This window comes from Acinonyx jubatus, chromosome A2 (genome assembly GCF_027475565.1).
Source record: "Acinonyx jubatus isolate Ajub_Pintada_27869175 chromosome A2, VMU_Ajub_asm_v1.0, whole genome shotgun sequence".
NCBI classification, from domain to species: domain Eukaryota; kingdom Metazoa; phylum Chordata; class Mammalia; order Carnivora; family Felidae; genus Acinonyx; species Acinonyx jubatus.
Genome location: NC_069383.1, coordinates 161,155,514 through 161,167,908, shown reverse-complemented (window position 1 = coordinate 161,167,908; position 12,395 = coordinate 161,155,514). Strand labels below are relative to the sequence as shown.

Here is a 12,395-nt window from a genome sequence, read left to right as displayed (position 1 = left end):
TGGTGGTGTCCCTGCCGAGCAGTCGGACGTGCTTCTCAGAAGGACCTGTCCCTCTTCCTCCCACGCTAGCCCAGAGGGCAGGGAAAGGGAGCCCAGAAATGATTTCAGCTAAGACAGCCCAGAGCAGGTGTGGGTCAGAAGTGCACAGGAGGTCACTGTGAGCGCTGCAAAGTGTCCTGGTACTCAGGCACACGGAGTGTCCAGAGGGAGGACAGAGGGCCTCCTGGGCTGTGACTGGATGGGAGCCACTGGCTCAGGAACCCCATGGACCAAAGAAACCACAGAAAAGCCACTGGAGGAGCTGAGGAGCTCGGCCCAGGGACTCAGACAAGGAGCTGCCCAGCTACCTCTGAGGGCTAAGGGGAGAGGCGACTCAGGGTCCACACACTGGTCAGAGCTTTCCAGTGGCGGCGTCCCATGTGGACTCCAGGGTCGATGGCCTGAGACAGTCAAGAGAGGCCCAGGAGGCCCGAGTCTGGAAGGCTATCTCGCCTCCTCCACCAGACATCTGTGCCTCACTGAGACCCCAGGGTTGTCAAATGGCAGCCAGTCACGATCTGGCATCCTGTTGGTGGCTGGGTCTCACGCCTACGTGGACCTCAAGTGGCTAAGCCTTGTCATTCAGAAGTCTCTCAGGATACAGAGCCCAGGGCCACTCTGGGCGTCCAGCCAGCCCACTCTGAGCAGAAGCCCCCAGGTGCTCACGACGACCACACCAGGATGGTAGTGTGGTCACTGGGGCAGGACACAACATGCAGCTCAGGTGGGGTGCCGGGGGAGGCCCCCACCTCTTCCCAATGCAGGTCCGCCAGCCCTGGGCGCAGAACGGCCTCGCTTAAAAGCGCCTGGGATAGAAAAGAGGGACAGTGCCTTCTGGGTGTGACAAGTGCTGGGCACACGGCACTGCCAGTCCTGTGTGTGTGTGTGTGTGTGTGTCCCTAAGCTGGTGGGATGCACTGTTACCCACAGGCTCAATCATCGCCTCCACAGCCTGCCCCTGGAAGCCACACGCTCAAGACATCGGTGCTGCTGACACCATCCACCCATGGCTTCGTCGCTGGGAGCCACTGTCAAAGTCCCTGTGGAGCTCTGAGAAGCCACACTGGAAGGCAAGCCTTCTGCCCCCGAGAGTGAATGGGGATTCAGAAACACAAAAGGGACAGTGTGGAGGTTCCTCAAAAAATTAAAAATAGATCTACCCTATGACCCAGCAACAGCACTGCTAGGAATTGACCCAAGGGACACAGGAGTGCTGATGCATAGGGGCACTTGTACCCCAATGTTTATAGCAGCACTTTCAACAATAGCTAAATGATGGAAAGAGCCTAAATGTCCATCAACTGACGAATGGATAAAGAAGATGTGGTTTATATACACAATAGAATACTACTTGGCAATGAGAAAGAATGAAATTTGGCCTTTTGTAGCAATGTGGATGGAACTGGAGAGTATTATGCTAAGTGAAATAAGTCATACAGGGAAAGATAGACACCATATTGTTTTCACTCTTATGTGGATCCTGAGAAACTTAACAGAAGACCATGGGGGAGGGGAAGGAAAACAAAACAAAACAAAAAGGTTACAGAAGGAGGGAGCCAAAGCATAAGAGACTCTTGAAAACTGAGAATAAACTGAGGGTTGATGGGGGGTGGGAGGGAGGGGAGGGTGGGTGATGGGCATTAAGGAGGGCACCTGTTGGGATGAGCCCTGGGTGGTATGGAAACCAATTTGACAATAAATTTCATAAGGAAGGAAGGAAGGAAGGAAGGAAGGAAGGAAGGAAGGAAGGAAGGAAGGAAGGAAAAGAAAGGAAGGAAGGAAGGAAAGAAAGGAAGGAAGGAAGGAAGGAAGGAAGGAAGGAAGGAAGGAAGGAAGAAAGGAAGACAGAAAGGAAGACAGAAAGAGAGAGAGAAAGGAAGAAAGAAAGAAAAAAAAAAGAAAAGAAAAAAAAGGAAAAAAAAAGAAAAGGAAAAAAGAAAAAGAAACACAAAAGGGCACTGTGGGCTGGAGCTGGTGATACTCAGCCCCCCCACCCCTGCCATCCATCCAAGCACCTGTTCTCTGACCCCTTGAGCCAAACAGCACTCGGAGATGGGGCTGCCACCCGAGACCCCGGCGAGGTCTGGCTCCGCAGGCAACAGTCTGCCTACTGGCTGCTTTGTGGCTCAAGCCATCTCTGATGGTGACCTTAAGAACCGCCTAGAGGGGCGCCTGGGTGGCGCAGTCGGTTAAGCGTCCGACTTCAGCCAGGTCACGATCTCGCGGTCCGTGAGTTCGAGCCCCGCGTCGGGCTCTGGGCTGATGGCTCAGAGCCTGGAGCCTGTTTCCGATTCTGTGTCTCCCTCTCTCTCTGCCCCTCCCCCATTCATGCTCTGTCTCTCTCTGTCCCAAAAATAAATAAACGTTGGAAAAAAAAAAAAAAAAAAAAAAAGAACCGCCTAGAAACGCTGACGTGGCAGGAGTCCCGAGCCTCCCACGGTGACAGGACCTAGCTCCCAGAGAGGGGCTCCAGCCAGTGCTTAGAAAACATCCAAACTGTGTGCACAGGAGGGGGTGGTGGGAAGTATGGGGAGGCCTCGGAACCCACCGAGGCTCAATGGCCAAAGAGCGGGACGAAGACGCTCAGGGACGTCCCCCTGGCACCGGGAGGGAGTCCCCGATGGCACTGACCCAGCAGCGGCCAGGAAAGGGGCAACGGTGACACGCAATCAGCCACCGGGACCCTGGCCCGTGCAGGGGGCTGCCCAAGGAAGACGGCCGTGAACTCAAGGACAAAACCATCATGCTCCACCAGAACAGTCTTCCCCTAAGCCCTGTGTCCAGAGTTTCCCAACAGAAGGAGAAACTGAGGCTTAGCAAGGTGTGCAGGCTTGCCCAAAGCTACAAAGAGCAACTGGGGGACCCCAGATCCCAGCCTCCTCGTCTAACCTTTGGGCCAACAAGGCCCCGAACAGCTCAGAGCCAGGAGAGAAAGGACAAGGCAAGGGGGCCGGTGGGGGAAGGACCACCTCACCTCTGTCTTGAAGGACGCCTCATCCTCCGAGTTGGACTCCTCCACCTCCGGGGGTTTTTTGATCTCCCTGGGCTCACTCTCGGCCTTGACTTTCTCCCCTTTGCCGCTGCCCTTGTCCTTGGCTGGCTTTTTGTCCGAGAAGGAGGAAGACGAGGTGCGGGGCGAGGTGCTGGGGGCGCTCCTGGACCCCTTGGAGCTACTCTTCTTCTGCTTTTTGGCGCTGGGCTTGGGTGAGTCGGCGGCAGCCGGCCGCTTGCTGGAAGACTTGGGCGGGGGTGGGGGCGGGGGCCCGCCCTTGGGGGACATGCTCTCCAGTTTGGTCTCCTTCAGGGCCATCTTGGGTTCCTTGAAAGCGGCCTTGGCCGGCGGGGCCTTCTCTTCCTTGGGCGGCCGGCCTTCGCCTGGCTTCCGCGTGGCGTCCTTGGTGCTTCTGGCCTGCTCGCGCTCCGGCTCCTTGGAGGGGGCCTTGCCCTCGGAGTCCTTCCGTGGCCGCTCCCGGTGCTCCTTGGCCGTCTTATGGGTCTTGCAGGCCTTGCTGCTGTCCCTGCTGGCGTCCTGAAATGCCGGGGCAGGAGGGGGAGAGACACGGTCAAGTGGCATCTCGGGGTCGCCCTGCTCCGCCTCCCCCGACCCCTACAAAGTATAATCCACCTGATTCAGACTCAGCTAGAGAAAATCTTCCATAAAGCGAAAAAGTAAGGCAGCAGGTGAGAGTTTTAAATGGAGCTGTCCCTTTAAACTACTGGGAAGTGTCAGCAGGTCCCGGGCGACTGCAGGCTAAGATGCCCCTCTGAATTGAACTGACATATTCCCTGAGGGATTCAAGAAGAGCACACGGTGAGTCAGACACGAGACAGGCAGGCCACACGTACCCACTCCCGCTCCAAACTCGCTGCTTCCCGCTGGCCCGGGGGAGCAGAGGCTGCGTGCGGCGCAGGGGGTGGGGGAGCTGAGGGGCACCGGCAGGCGGGCCCCCCCCCCCACCTGGTCCCAGTGCACGCCCAGCACAGCTCTTCTTTGGTCCCCACAGCCAGCATTTACTGAGCACCTGCTGGGCTCCCAGGTGCTGTGCAGAAACAGCTCCTCAGATCCCTCGCCCTCTCGCGATCAAAGCCGCCTGAGCGGCATTTCTAAAACACACACGATTCTTGGGTCTCCACCTTGGGAATTCGGAGGGTTGAGGGTGGAGCCCAGAAGCTAGTGCTGGCCAGGCAGGTCACGGAGCTCCTGCTGGAGACAGAGGCAGAGAGGGGCCCTGCGCCCAGGCTGCTGGGAAGGCCCCTGCGTGCCTGTGCTATCTCCAAACAAGGGCAGGACCACCTACCTCACTGGGTAGTGGTGCAGGGCCTGGCAGGCAGCAAGCACTCAACCAAGGGGGGCTGCAGCCACTGCCACCCACCCCTATGCGGCTGGCACACCCTGCAGGTGGGAGCCCCATCTGACGCCTCATTTGGACCTCCTTTCTATCGACACCCCGTCGTCACCCCGTATATCCAGGTAAACCGGACAGGTGCCTGCCGTGCTTGGCTGCCAAGGGCTCTGGCCCCACTCGGCAGGCCAGGTACACAGCCGGGCCCAGAGGCTCTCGAGACAAAGCTCACCAGAAAGCCAAGAGAGCCAGACCAGAGGGTGACCCGCACCACGAAGGTAGGGGCTCCTCTGAGGCAGCTCACCCCAAGTGCCGAGGGGACAGACTGGAGCATGTCGAGGAGGGTAGGCAAAGCAAGAAAAGGCCCAGCAGCAGGGCCCCTGCTGCCCTCACAGCCCACCATGGAGCTTTCCCGGCAAAGGGACCCAGGGACAGACAGTGCAGCCCTGAACACCTCTGATCCACTCCGGTCGCCGTCTTCTTGCAAATCCATACCCCATGTCAGTGCCAAGGGTTCGGGGACAGCCCCACGTGGCCGAGGCTCACCGCTGCCTCCCTGGAGAAACATCGCTGGGTGCCCTGGCCCCAGCTCTTTATCACTGGGGCCAGGGGAAGGGATGCTCACGCCACGAGTCCCCAGCACACGGTCTAAGGGGGCAGCCCCCCTGGGGACTGGCTTGCAGAATGGGGCTCCACTCCCCAGCAAGCTGGTCTCCTGAGGAAGGAGGCCAGAAGCAAATTCCACGTGTAATTCCGGCCTCTTCTCGCAGCGTCTGTGTGCCCACTTAGGTCGCAGGAATGGGTCCAAGCACCAAGAGGCACGCTGGCCAATGCCTCCAATGCAGTTCCCACCATGACCCCTACCCCCCGAGTCCTAGGGCCAAGCAAGCCTCCACGGCTGCCCAGGACCTGCACAAACAGCAATGGCCTTCGGAGCTGCAGCTCCTCACCAGGGTCTGCCCGGGGCTCCCAGACCGCGAGCCCTCTGAAATCACACGCTGACGTGAGCATAAGGTAGATATTCCCAGGGATAAGGACTCCTCCCAGTCGTATTCTCAAAGCGTTAATGACCCAAAAGTGCCTAAGAACCAAGTTTTAGAGAAAGGTCAACCAAGCCAAGTGGCTGACATCAGACAGAGAAGCAGGGTGCCCCTGGAGCCACGAGAGTACAGTTCAGGAAGAGGGGCCAACGGGGCCAACCATTACCGGGGTGGGAGCCTCCAGTTCCCGACCACCACTGCACCCTCTGGGACAGAACCATCAGGGACTGATCTACCGAGGGCTGTGGCAGCCAGACTCGCCACCAGCCCCCAGGCCCGGGGCTCCCATGGTCAAGGCCCTGCAAGGACATAGCCCTTCCCTCCTGGCCCCTCTGCCTGGCGCAGGTGGCCTGGCCAATCAGACCTTCTGGCTCCAGGCTGCCAGAGAACCAATCTGGGTGCCCAAAGGAAGGTGCTCAGCTGGAGGAAGTGGCTGGCGCACAGGCGGTGCTGTCCAAGGAGAGCCGAGAGGGACTGACGGCTCAGAAGCGGAAGGGTTTCTTTGAGGACCGTCAGCAGAGAAGAACCTGCCGTTTGCTGCCTGAGAAACCCGCGCAGGCGCCTCCTAAGTCACGCTGCCTGGGGGGCTGGAGAAAGACCCTGGGGCAGGGAGGGGGACGGAATCCTGCCTGCCCCAGCCTCCCGGACCTGGCAGATACACTCTTCTGGCTCGGGGGCTCGCTCCCAGGAATCTCAAAGACGCTGGCGACAGACAGATGCTGCGAGCAGACACAGACGCAGTCTTGCCGGCCACCAGGGTGTCCTTACCACCACCTTACCACCATTTCTTTGAGACGTTTTGGGTGGCTTGCAGATGACACGTACAGAAGAGATACCAACTCCTACTCTTTCTGTTCTGCAGAAAGTCCCGAAAAACCGTAGATGGCTGAGATAGAAACCACTAAGATCTCTAGCAAGCATCTTCCTTCCATTTAACCTCCACGTGGTTCAGGGAAGGACAGGCCCAGGAGGCCGGCATGGGGAAGATCCCCAGAGCCACACTCCATACCTGGACTCTGACCACACACGTCTGGAGAGCTTAAGTCAGACAAATCCGGGGATATCAGACACCCACTGACCTTGTGGAAAGTGCCAGAAAGACCCTGCCTGGGCGATGTGGCTCTCCTCCAGTGTTGCTGAAGAGTAAAGCTGGAAGACGGCCTGAGAGTTCAACCTGTCCCGCCTGGGGTGCCCCAGGTCCACAACACCCAACAGGTGAATGAAGCAAGAAACACGCAAAGATGAGAAATAGATAAGCTAGTGGGGTCGGAGACGGGAGGATAAGCAGCCACCCTGAGAGCCAGATGAGCTTGGCCTCCGGGACACGGGACTGTGTGGGCGGCTGCAAGGGAACAGGACGCACGCTCATGAGTTTATATGGACATCAGGACACCATCTGAAGAGCTCCAGTGACCAGTCCTGAACAGTTCAGAGAGAGGTCGCAGGAAGGCAGAGTGCCACCCGCCCAACAGGACTGAGACAAGAGGACAAAAACATTCCTTCTCGGGGAAAAATGAGCCTTCTCACCACATCGTCCCACTGGGCGCTTCCCCCAAATAAGCCTTCTGTGCTGAGAGCTGTTCCCAAAGAAAGAAGCCAAGCCTGGAACAGCCCAGGCCGGGGGTTGGGGGGAGCACCCAGCCCTGGCAGATGGGGTGTCCTGGCCACGCTCAGGAGGCCTGGGAGTTGGGCAGTCAAGGCTGTGGCAGAAATGCTCTGTCCATGGGCCCCAACCGTGCGAGACGCTCAGGGTCCTGTCTTAGGAGGGAGCCCTAAGGCCCACTGATGCAGTGGGAGCAGTGAGGATGGGGCAGGCTCTCTGGCCTTGAAAGGAAGAGGGTGAAGAGCCTACAATTACTTGGCTGCTCGTGCAATCCAGCAGGGACCGACCCTCCTGAGTGGCAGGGAGCCGCCAGGCGGAGCGAAGAGCTCTAAGAGGAAGATGCCAAGGGAGCAAGTCTGGGAACAGAAGGCCCAGCTCTGCAGAGGGGGCGCCCTGAGCCCAGGACCCACCACTGGGCCCCAGTGCTCCCATGTGACTGGGCCTTCCGCCTCACTAACCTTGGAGCCGTGGGACGGTTTGGTCTTCTTGGGGTCAGAGAAGGCAGAGAGTGGAATTGTGGGTAACATGGGGTAGTCGGGGCTGGGCCTGGACACCGTTTCTGCTCCTTCGGGCATTACCATCACCTAGTGATAAAGAAGAGACAGATGTTATCAGTGAGCAGGGAGGCAAGAGGAAGTGTGCCTGCAGGAGTCCGGCCAGAGGCTGGGGGAGGTGCCTTCTGGGACAAGGGCAAGGGGGAATTGAGCGTCACTTGTCCAAAAGAATCAAAGGCGTTTCCTCCATGAGAGGCTGGGTGCTGAGTGCTCGGAGCAAAGCGGGCTCAAGGTGGCGAGTGAAGAGAAGCTGGGGTCCCAGGATGGCTGGGCCCAGGTGTGGCCGCGTGGCCTCTGGGAGGAGAGCCCCGAGCGCAGTGGACAGAGGGCGAGGCCAGGAAGACCGGCGGAGTGTGCCGAGAAGCACGAGAAGGCAACCGTGGCCCAGGCTGACCGGCACGCTGCGGTTTAGAAGGACCAGAAGCATGGTTTGGAAAGGCGAGAGGCCAGCCAGATACCCACACTGGGCAGCCGCGCGGCAGAGAGAGCAACTTCTGATGGGCGTGCGTACGGGGGACTTCACAGGGTCCCGCGTTTCCGGGGTGGGGGGTGGGGGGTGGGGGTGGGGGTGGGGAGACGAGCCCTCCTCCACGGTCAAGCAGGTAGAAGGTGACTGAACTGGCAGCATGGGAGGCAGAGGCAGGTCAGAACCGCACGGGGGTGGGCGCAGCACGAGCCTGCGGGGGAGGGCAGCGAGTGCCCCACTCTGTTAGCCAACTGCGAGGAGGAAGGGCCTGGAGTCCTGCCAGAAGGTGCTCCCGGGCTCCCGGGCTCCTGCCGCACCTGCTGAAGGAGAGAAGGCTTGGGGGCAAGTTGTCCAAATACTGACACACTGCAACTTAACACTGCTAGCAGCCAGACACTCAGAGGCAGCCTTCCAGAGAGCGACGAGACAGAACAGAAGAACGCAGCACACGTTAAAAAAAGTAATCATAAAAGGAAGCAAGGGGGGAGAAAGCATTCAGCTCAGTATCACCAGCACCACTGATACCCTTGAACGCCTGGGATTGATTCCCTGATGAGCCAAACCTCTCCTCTGAGGAGGCTGGTGTCAGAGAACACGGGGGTGATCCCCTCCCACAGCCCCCCAACCCCGAGGCAGCCCAGCCCGAGGCCCGAGTTCCTCCTCAGAGCCTGTCCGACCGCAACACTATGACCCACGGTGCCCAGAGCCCAGCTGAGTAGCCCCGGTCTCGGGCTCGCGAGGACGCGTGTGAGAGAGAAAGGCGACTGACGCCCTGAGCCAGGAGCACACGCGGGTCTGGGCTCCTTCACTCTCGTTTCCTCCCTCTCTCTCGTGTTCAGGTCCCTCTCTCCCTTCAGGTTCACCTCCTGGCCTGACGCGGCTCCTATCCCTCTGCTCTGTAACAGCACTTCGAAAACAGGCGAAGCGAACTAGCGGGTCTGCTTCCTCCTCCGCCGCGGTGCTTCACGAGGACCCAGCACACCCGGTGGAAATACAGACCCTCGGCCGCAGAAGGAGCTCCTTTCTGTGCAGCTCAACTGCCGATGGGGCACCGGATGAGACCCAGTGCCGAGGGGACGGGCGGCCGCCTCCTCAAGGCTGGCCTCTGGCCGTCGGGTCACCGCCGAGGAGGGGCCTGGCGCTCAGGCGGGTAATCAGTTCCGGGTGACCGCGGTGGAGGGGCAGCACGGAAGGCCGGTCTCATCGACCCACGACTGGGCGGGTCTGCGGTCATCTGCCGCAAGATGGCAGATGCCGGCCCCACTGGGGACGCTCAACTCCAGGAGAGCACACGAGGACCCCAACTTACGTGGTGGGAGCTACTGTCCCACGAGAGTCCCAGGCTGCTCCTAAGACCAGAGATCACTGCTTTGCCGTCAGCCCAGGGCAAGCCCCAGAAGCCCACAGCCCCCCAAGGGTGAGAAGGTTCCTGACCAACCCACCGGCTCTCTGGGCAGCCCCCACAAGGGGGAAGAGCCCCTGGCAGAAACCACCGTGCTGTGGCACACGGGCCTCGCTCTCCCTCCTCCCTCCAGGACCGGCCCTTCTTCCCAAACGGCCAGCCAGACCTGCGCTCCCAACCTCTCCCCGTGCCGCCGCCTCCGCCCTCCAGTTTTATATGTTTTGGTGATGCACACTGAGCCTTCATCTCTTCTTAGCAAAGAAGAGCTCCTTACACAGGGGACGGAGGGGGACGGCCCCTTGGTCCTGGAGCTCTGGGAGGCCCGTGGGATGTGACCTGCGTGTCTGTCTCCCACAGAAATGCTGTCTGTGGGACCCCTGGGTGGCAAGGGCTTGGGGAAACGTTTGGCAGCAGACAGAAGGTGGACAAGCAGGGCGGGGGGAGACTGTCGACCCAGGCACCCCCTCCCCCTTCCAGAACTCCCAGGCGAAGTTCAGGACAAATGTCTCTGCAAACTGCTTCCAAGGCCTGCCTGTTTGTTCCCATCAGCCAGTACGTGCTAGACTATAATCATAGACTCATCTGTTAGTAGGAACGCGACAGAACGTAGTCAAATTTTCTGCAATGAATAACTGATTCCCTTCTTTTTTTTTAAAATAAAGCTTACAGAAGACCCAACTGGATAAATGACGAAGGACTGCTTCAGAGGCCGGAAGCAGCAGCTCAGCCCAGACTCCCTGTGTGCACTGGGCAGGTGGGCCTCCTGAGCCGAATCCTCCCGGCTGGCACCCAGGCAAATGCTCAGTGATTCTGGGTCACTAAAACATGGCTCTGGGATGTCCCGTGTCCTTGGCCTGGCCCTCCTTCGGCCACACGGCACACACAGTCCAGCCTACAGCCGAGCACCCCTCCTCCGGCTCTGCACTGTGCTCCCGGCGCTCGGCCACCACCCGCACACGCACTAAGAGGCCCAGGCTTGGAGAGCTGCCACTTGTCTGGCTTCACGAGGACAAAACGGCCAGGCCACGCGCATCATCGGGGAAGCCCACGGAGAGCCACTGCCGCTCCCCCCGATGACACAGCCCCGGCACAGCCTTGCCAATCCGGTTAACAGCTGCCTCCCACGCCTCGCCACGCTGACAGACTGGCCTCACGCCCACTCCTCCCACCCCTCCTTCCCATGAAGGAAGATGCTAATTAACCACAGTCGACCAGGAAACCATGGGGATAGCTAGCGACCGGTCACTCACAGCGACAACGCCCCAGCACAGGCTCGGGGCACCCGGGTCCCACGGTGCTGCCGGGTGCCACCGATGCAAACTGCACCTCTGAGTCTCGGGCACCCGGCCAAGGCCGGAGACACGTGCCCGGGAGACCCCGGGGTACCCCCGGCACCAAGCTGCTCAACGTCAGGAGCCACGTGGGAGCCACGCCCGAGCAGCCAGCGCGTCCCCAGCATCCATCTGCGCAGGGGCACACTCACCCCGCCAGCCATCAGGAGCTTGTACCGGAACTCGATGGTGGGATTGTTGAAGGTGAGCTTCTCACAGCGCAGGTGGTTCACGGGCGGGTTGCCCTCCAGGTTCAGGAACAGGTCATAGGTGAAGCAAACCTTCCTGGGCTCCTCCTTAAACAAAGAAAACAAGGAAGTTCATCTCACAGCCACGCAGAAGGGCGGGCAGGAGGCTGCAGGGACAGCCACGAGGCACGCTCCCCGCCACCGGCCCCTGCCCTTCTTTGCCCTCCGCGAGGCCTCTGTTTCTCTCTCCCGGTCCCTTATCTGCTTCCCTCTCGTGTGCCTCCTTCTCATCCATTCCGTTATCCGAAAGAAGTCGACTTCCTATTTGCACTGGACCCAGCAAAGCAGCCTCCACAACAGAAGCACAGATCGAGAATGATGTTCTCAGACGGTCAATGGAAACATTCCTGCTGATGGCACGTGCGGCCTGGCGCACACCTTCCCCTGCAACCCTCGCGGCCCCCGTCAACAAACGGAGAGACTGAGGCCTGAAGACACGACTGCCGGGTGGCGGTGCTAAGATCTGATCCGACTCTGAGGCCCCTGATTCTAGGGCCTCCAGCCCCTGCTCCCTTCCTGGAAGGGAAATGTCCCCAGAGACATCCAGATGGCCAGCAAGCACACTGAGAGATGTGCAACATCTCTACCGACTAGGGAGCCGCAAATCAAAACCACAACATAGCCCCTCACACCTACGAGGCCGGCAGTTACTTGAAAAGTGGAAAACAACAAGCAGCGGTGAGGAGAAAACGGTGCCCTTGGGCACGGCAGCTGGAACGCACGACTGCCAGTGCAGTCACTCTGCAAAGCTGTCCGGGGGTTCCTCAAGACATCCGACGCCGAGCAACGATGGGACCCATGTATCCCTCCTCACATACGGCCGAGAGAAGCGAAAACATACATTCACGCAAACACTTGGTACGTCTATGTCCACAGAACAGCATTACTCTGGACTCAAAACTGGAAGCAATCCAAGTGTCCAACAGATGAAGGGACACACACAGTGAGGTCCCTCCACACAATGCAGTACCACAGCCGCGAGCAGGAGCCAGGCACCCACCCCCGCCGCCCCGCGGACGGACCCCGAACACGCGATGCTCAGGGAGGGAACCAGACACGAGAGGCCACGCGGGGGGTGAGCCCACGTGTGTGAAACGTCCAGAACAGGCTCATCCACGGACAGGAAGGGGGTTCGTGGGTGCTGAGGGCTGGGGGAAGACTACTGATGGGGACACAGTTGCTTCCTGGGGACAGGGAATGTTCTAGAATTAGAAAACTGTGATGGCTGCACGACACTGTGAATATCCTAAAACCACTGAATTTGTATGCTTTCAAAGGGAATTTCCTGGTATGTGAATTATACACAATTGCTTTACAAGCCCTCCAGCAGGAGAGAAGCCCAGGGGTGCAGGTGGCTGGTGAGGAGCTC

General features: G+C 59.4%; 1 protein-coding gene across 3 annotated transcripts in view; it reads right to left on the bottom strand.

The window, feature by feature from the left end:
• MLLT1 (MLLT1 super elongation complex subunit) overlaps positions 1-12,395 on the bottom strand; it is a 67,574-nt gene that overhangs the window by 10,635 nt on the left and 44,544 nt on the right. For 2 of the 3 annotated variants that reach the window (XM_027049361.2, XM_053220021.1), the window contains exons 4-6: positions 10,931-11,074; positions 7,484-7,609; positions 3,014-3,568 (exon numbers count right to left, since the gene is read on the bottom strand). In XM_027049361.2, coding sequence (XP_026905162.1) covers positions 3,014-3,568; positions 7,484-7,609; positions 10,931-11,074 — 825 coding nt within the window. The remainder of the gene's footprint in view (positions 1-3,013; positions 3,569-7,483; positions 7,610-10,930; positions 11,075-12,395) is intronic. The other variant, XM_027049362.2, reaches the window with a different exon arrangement.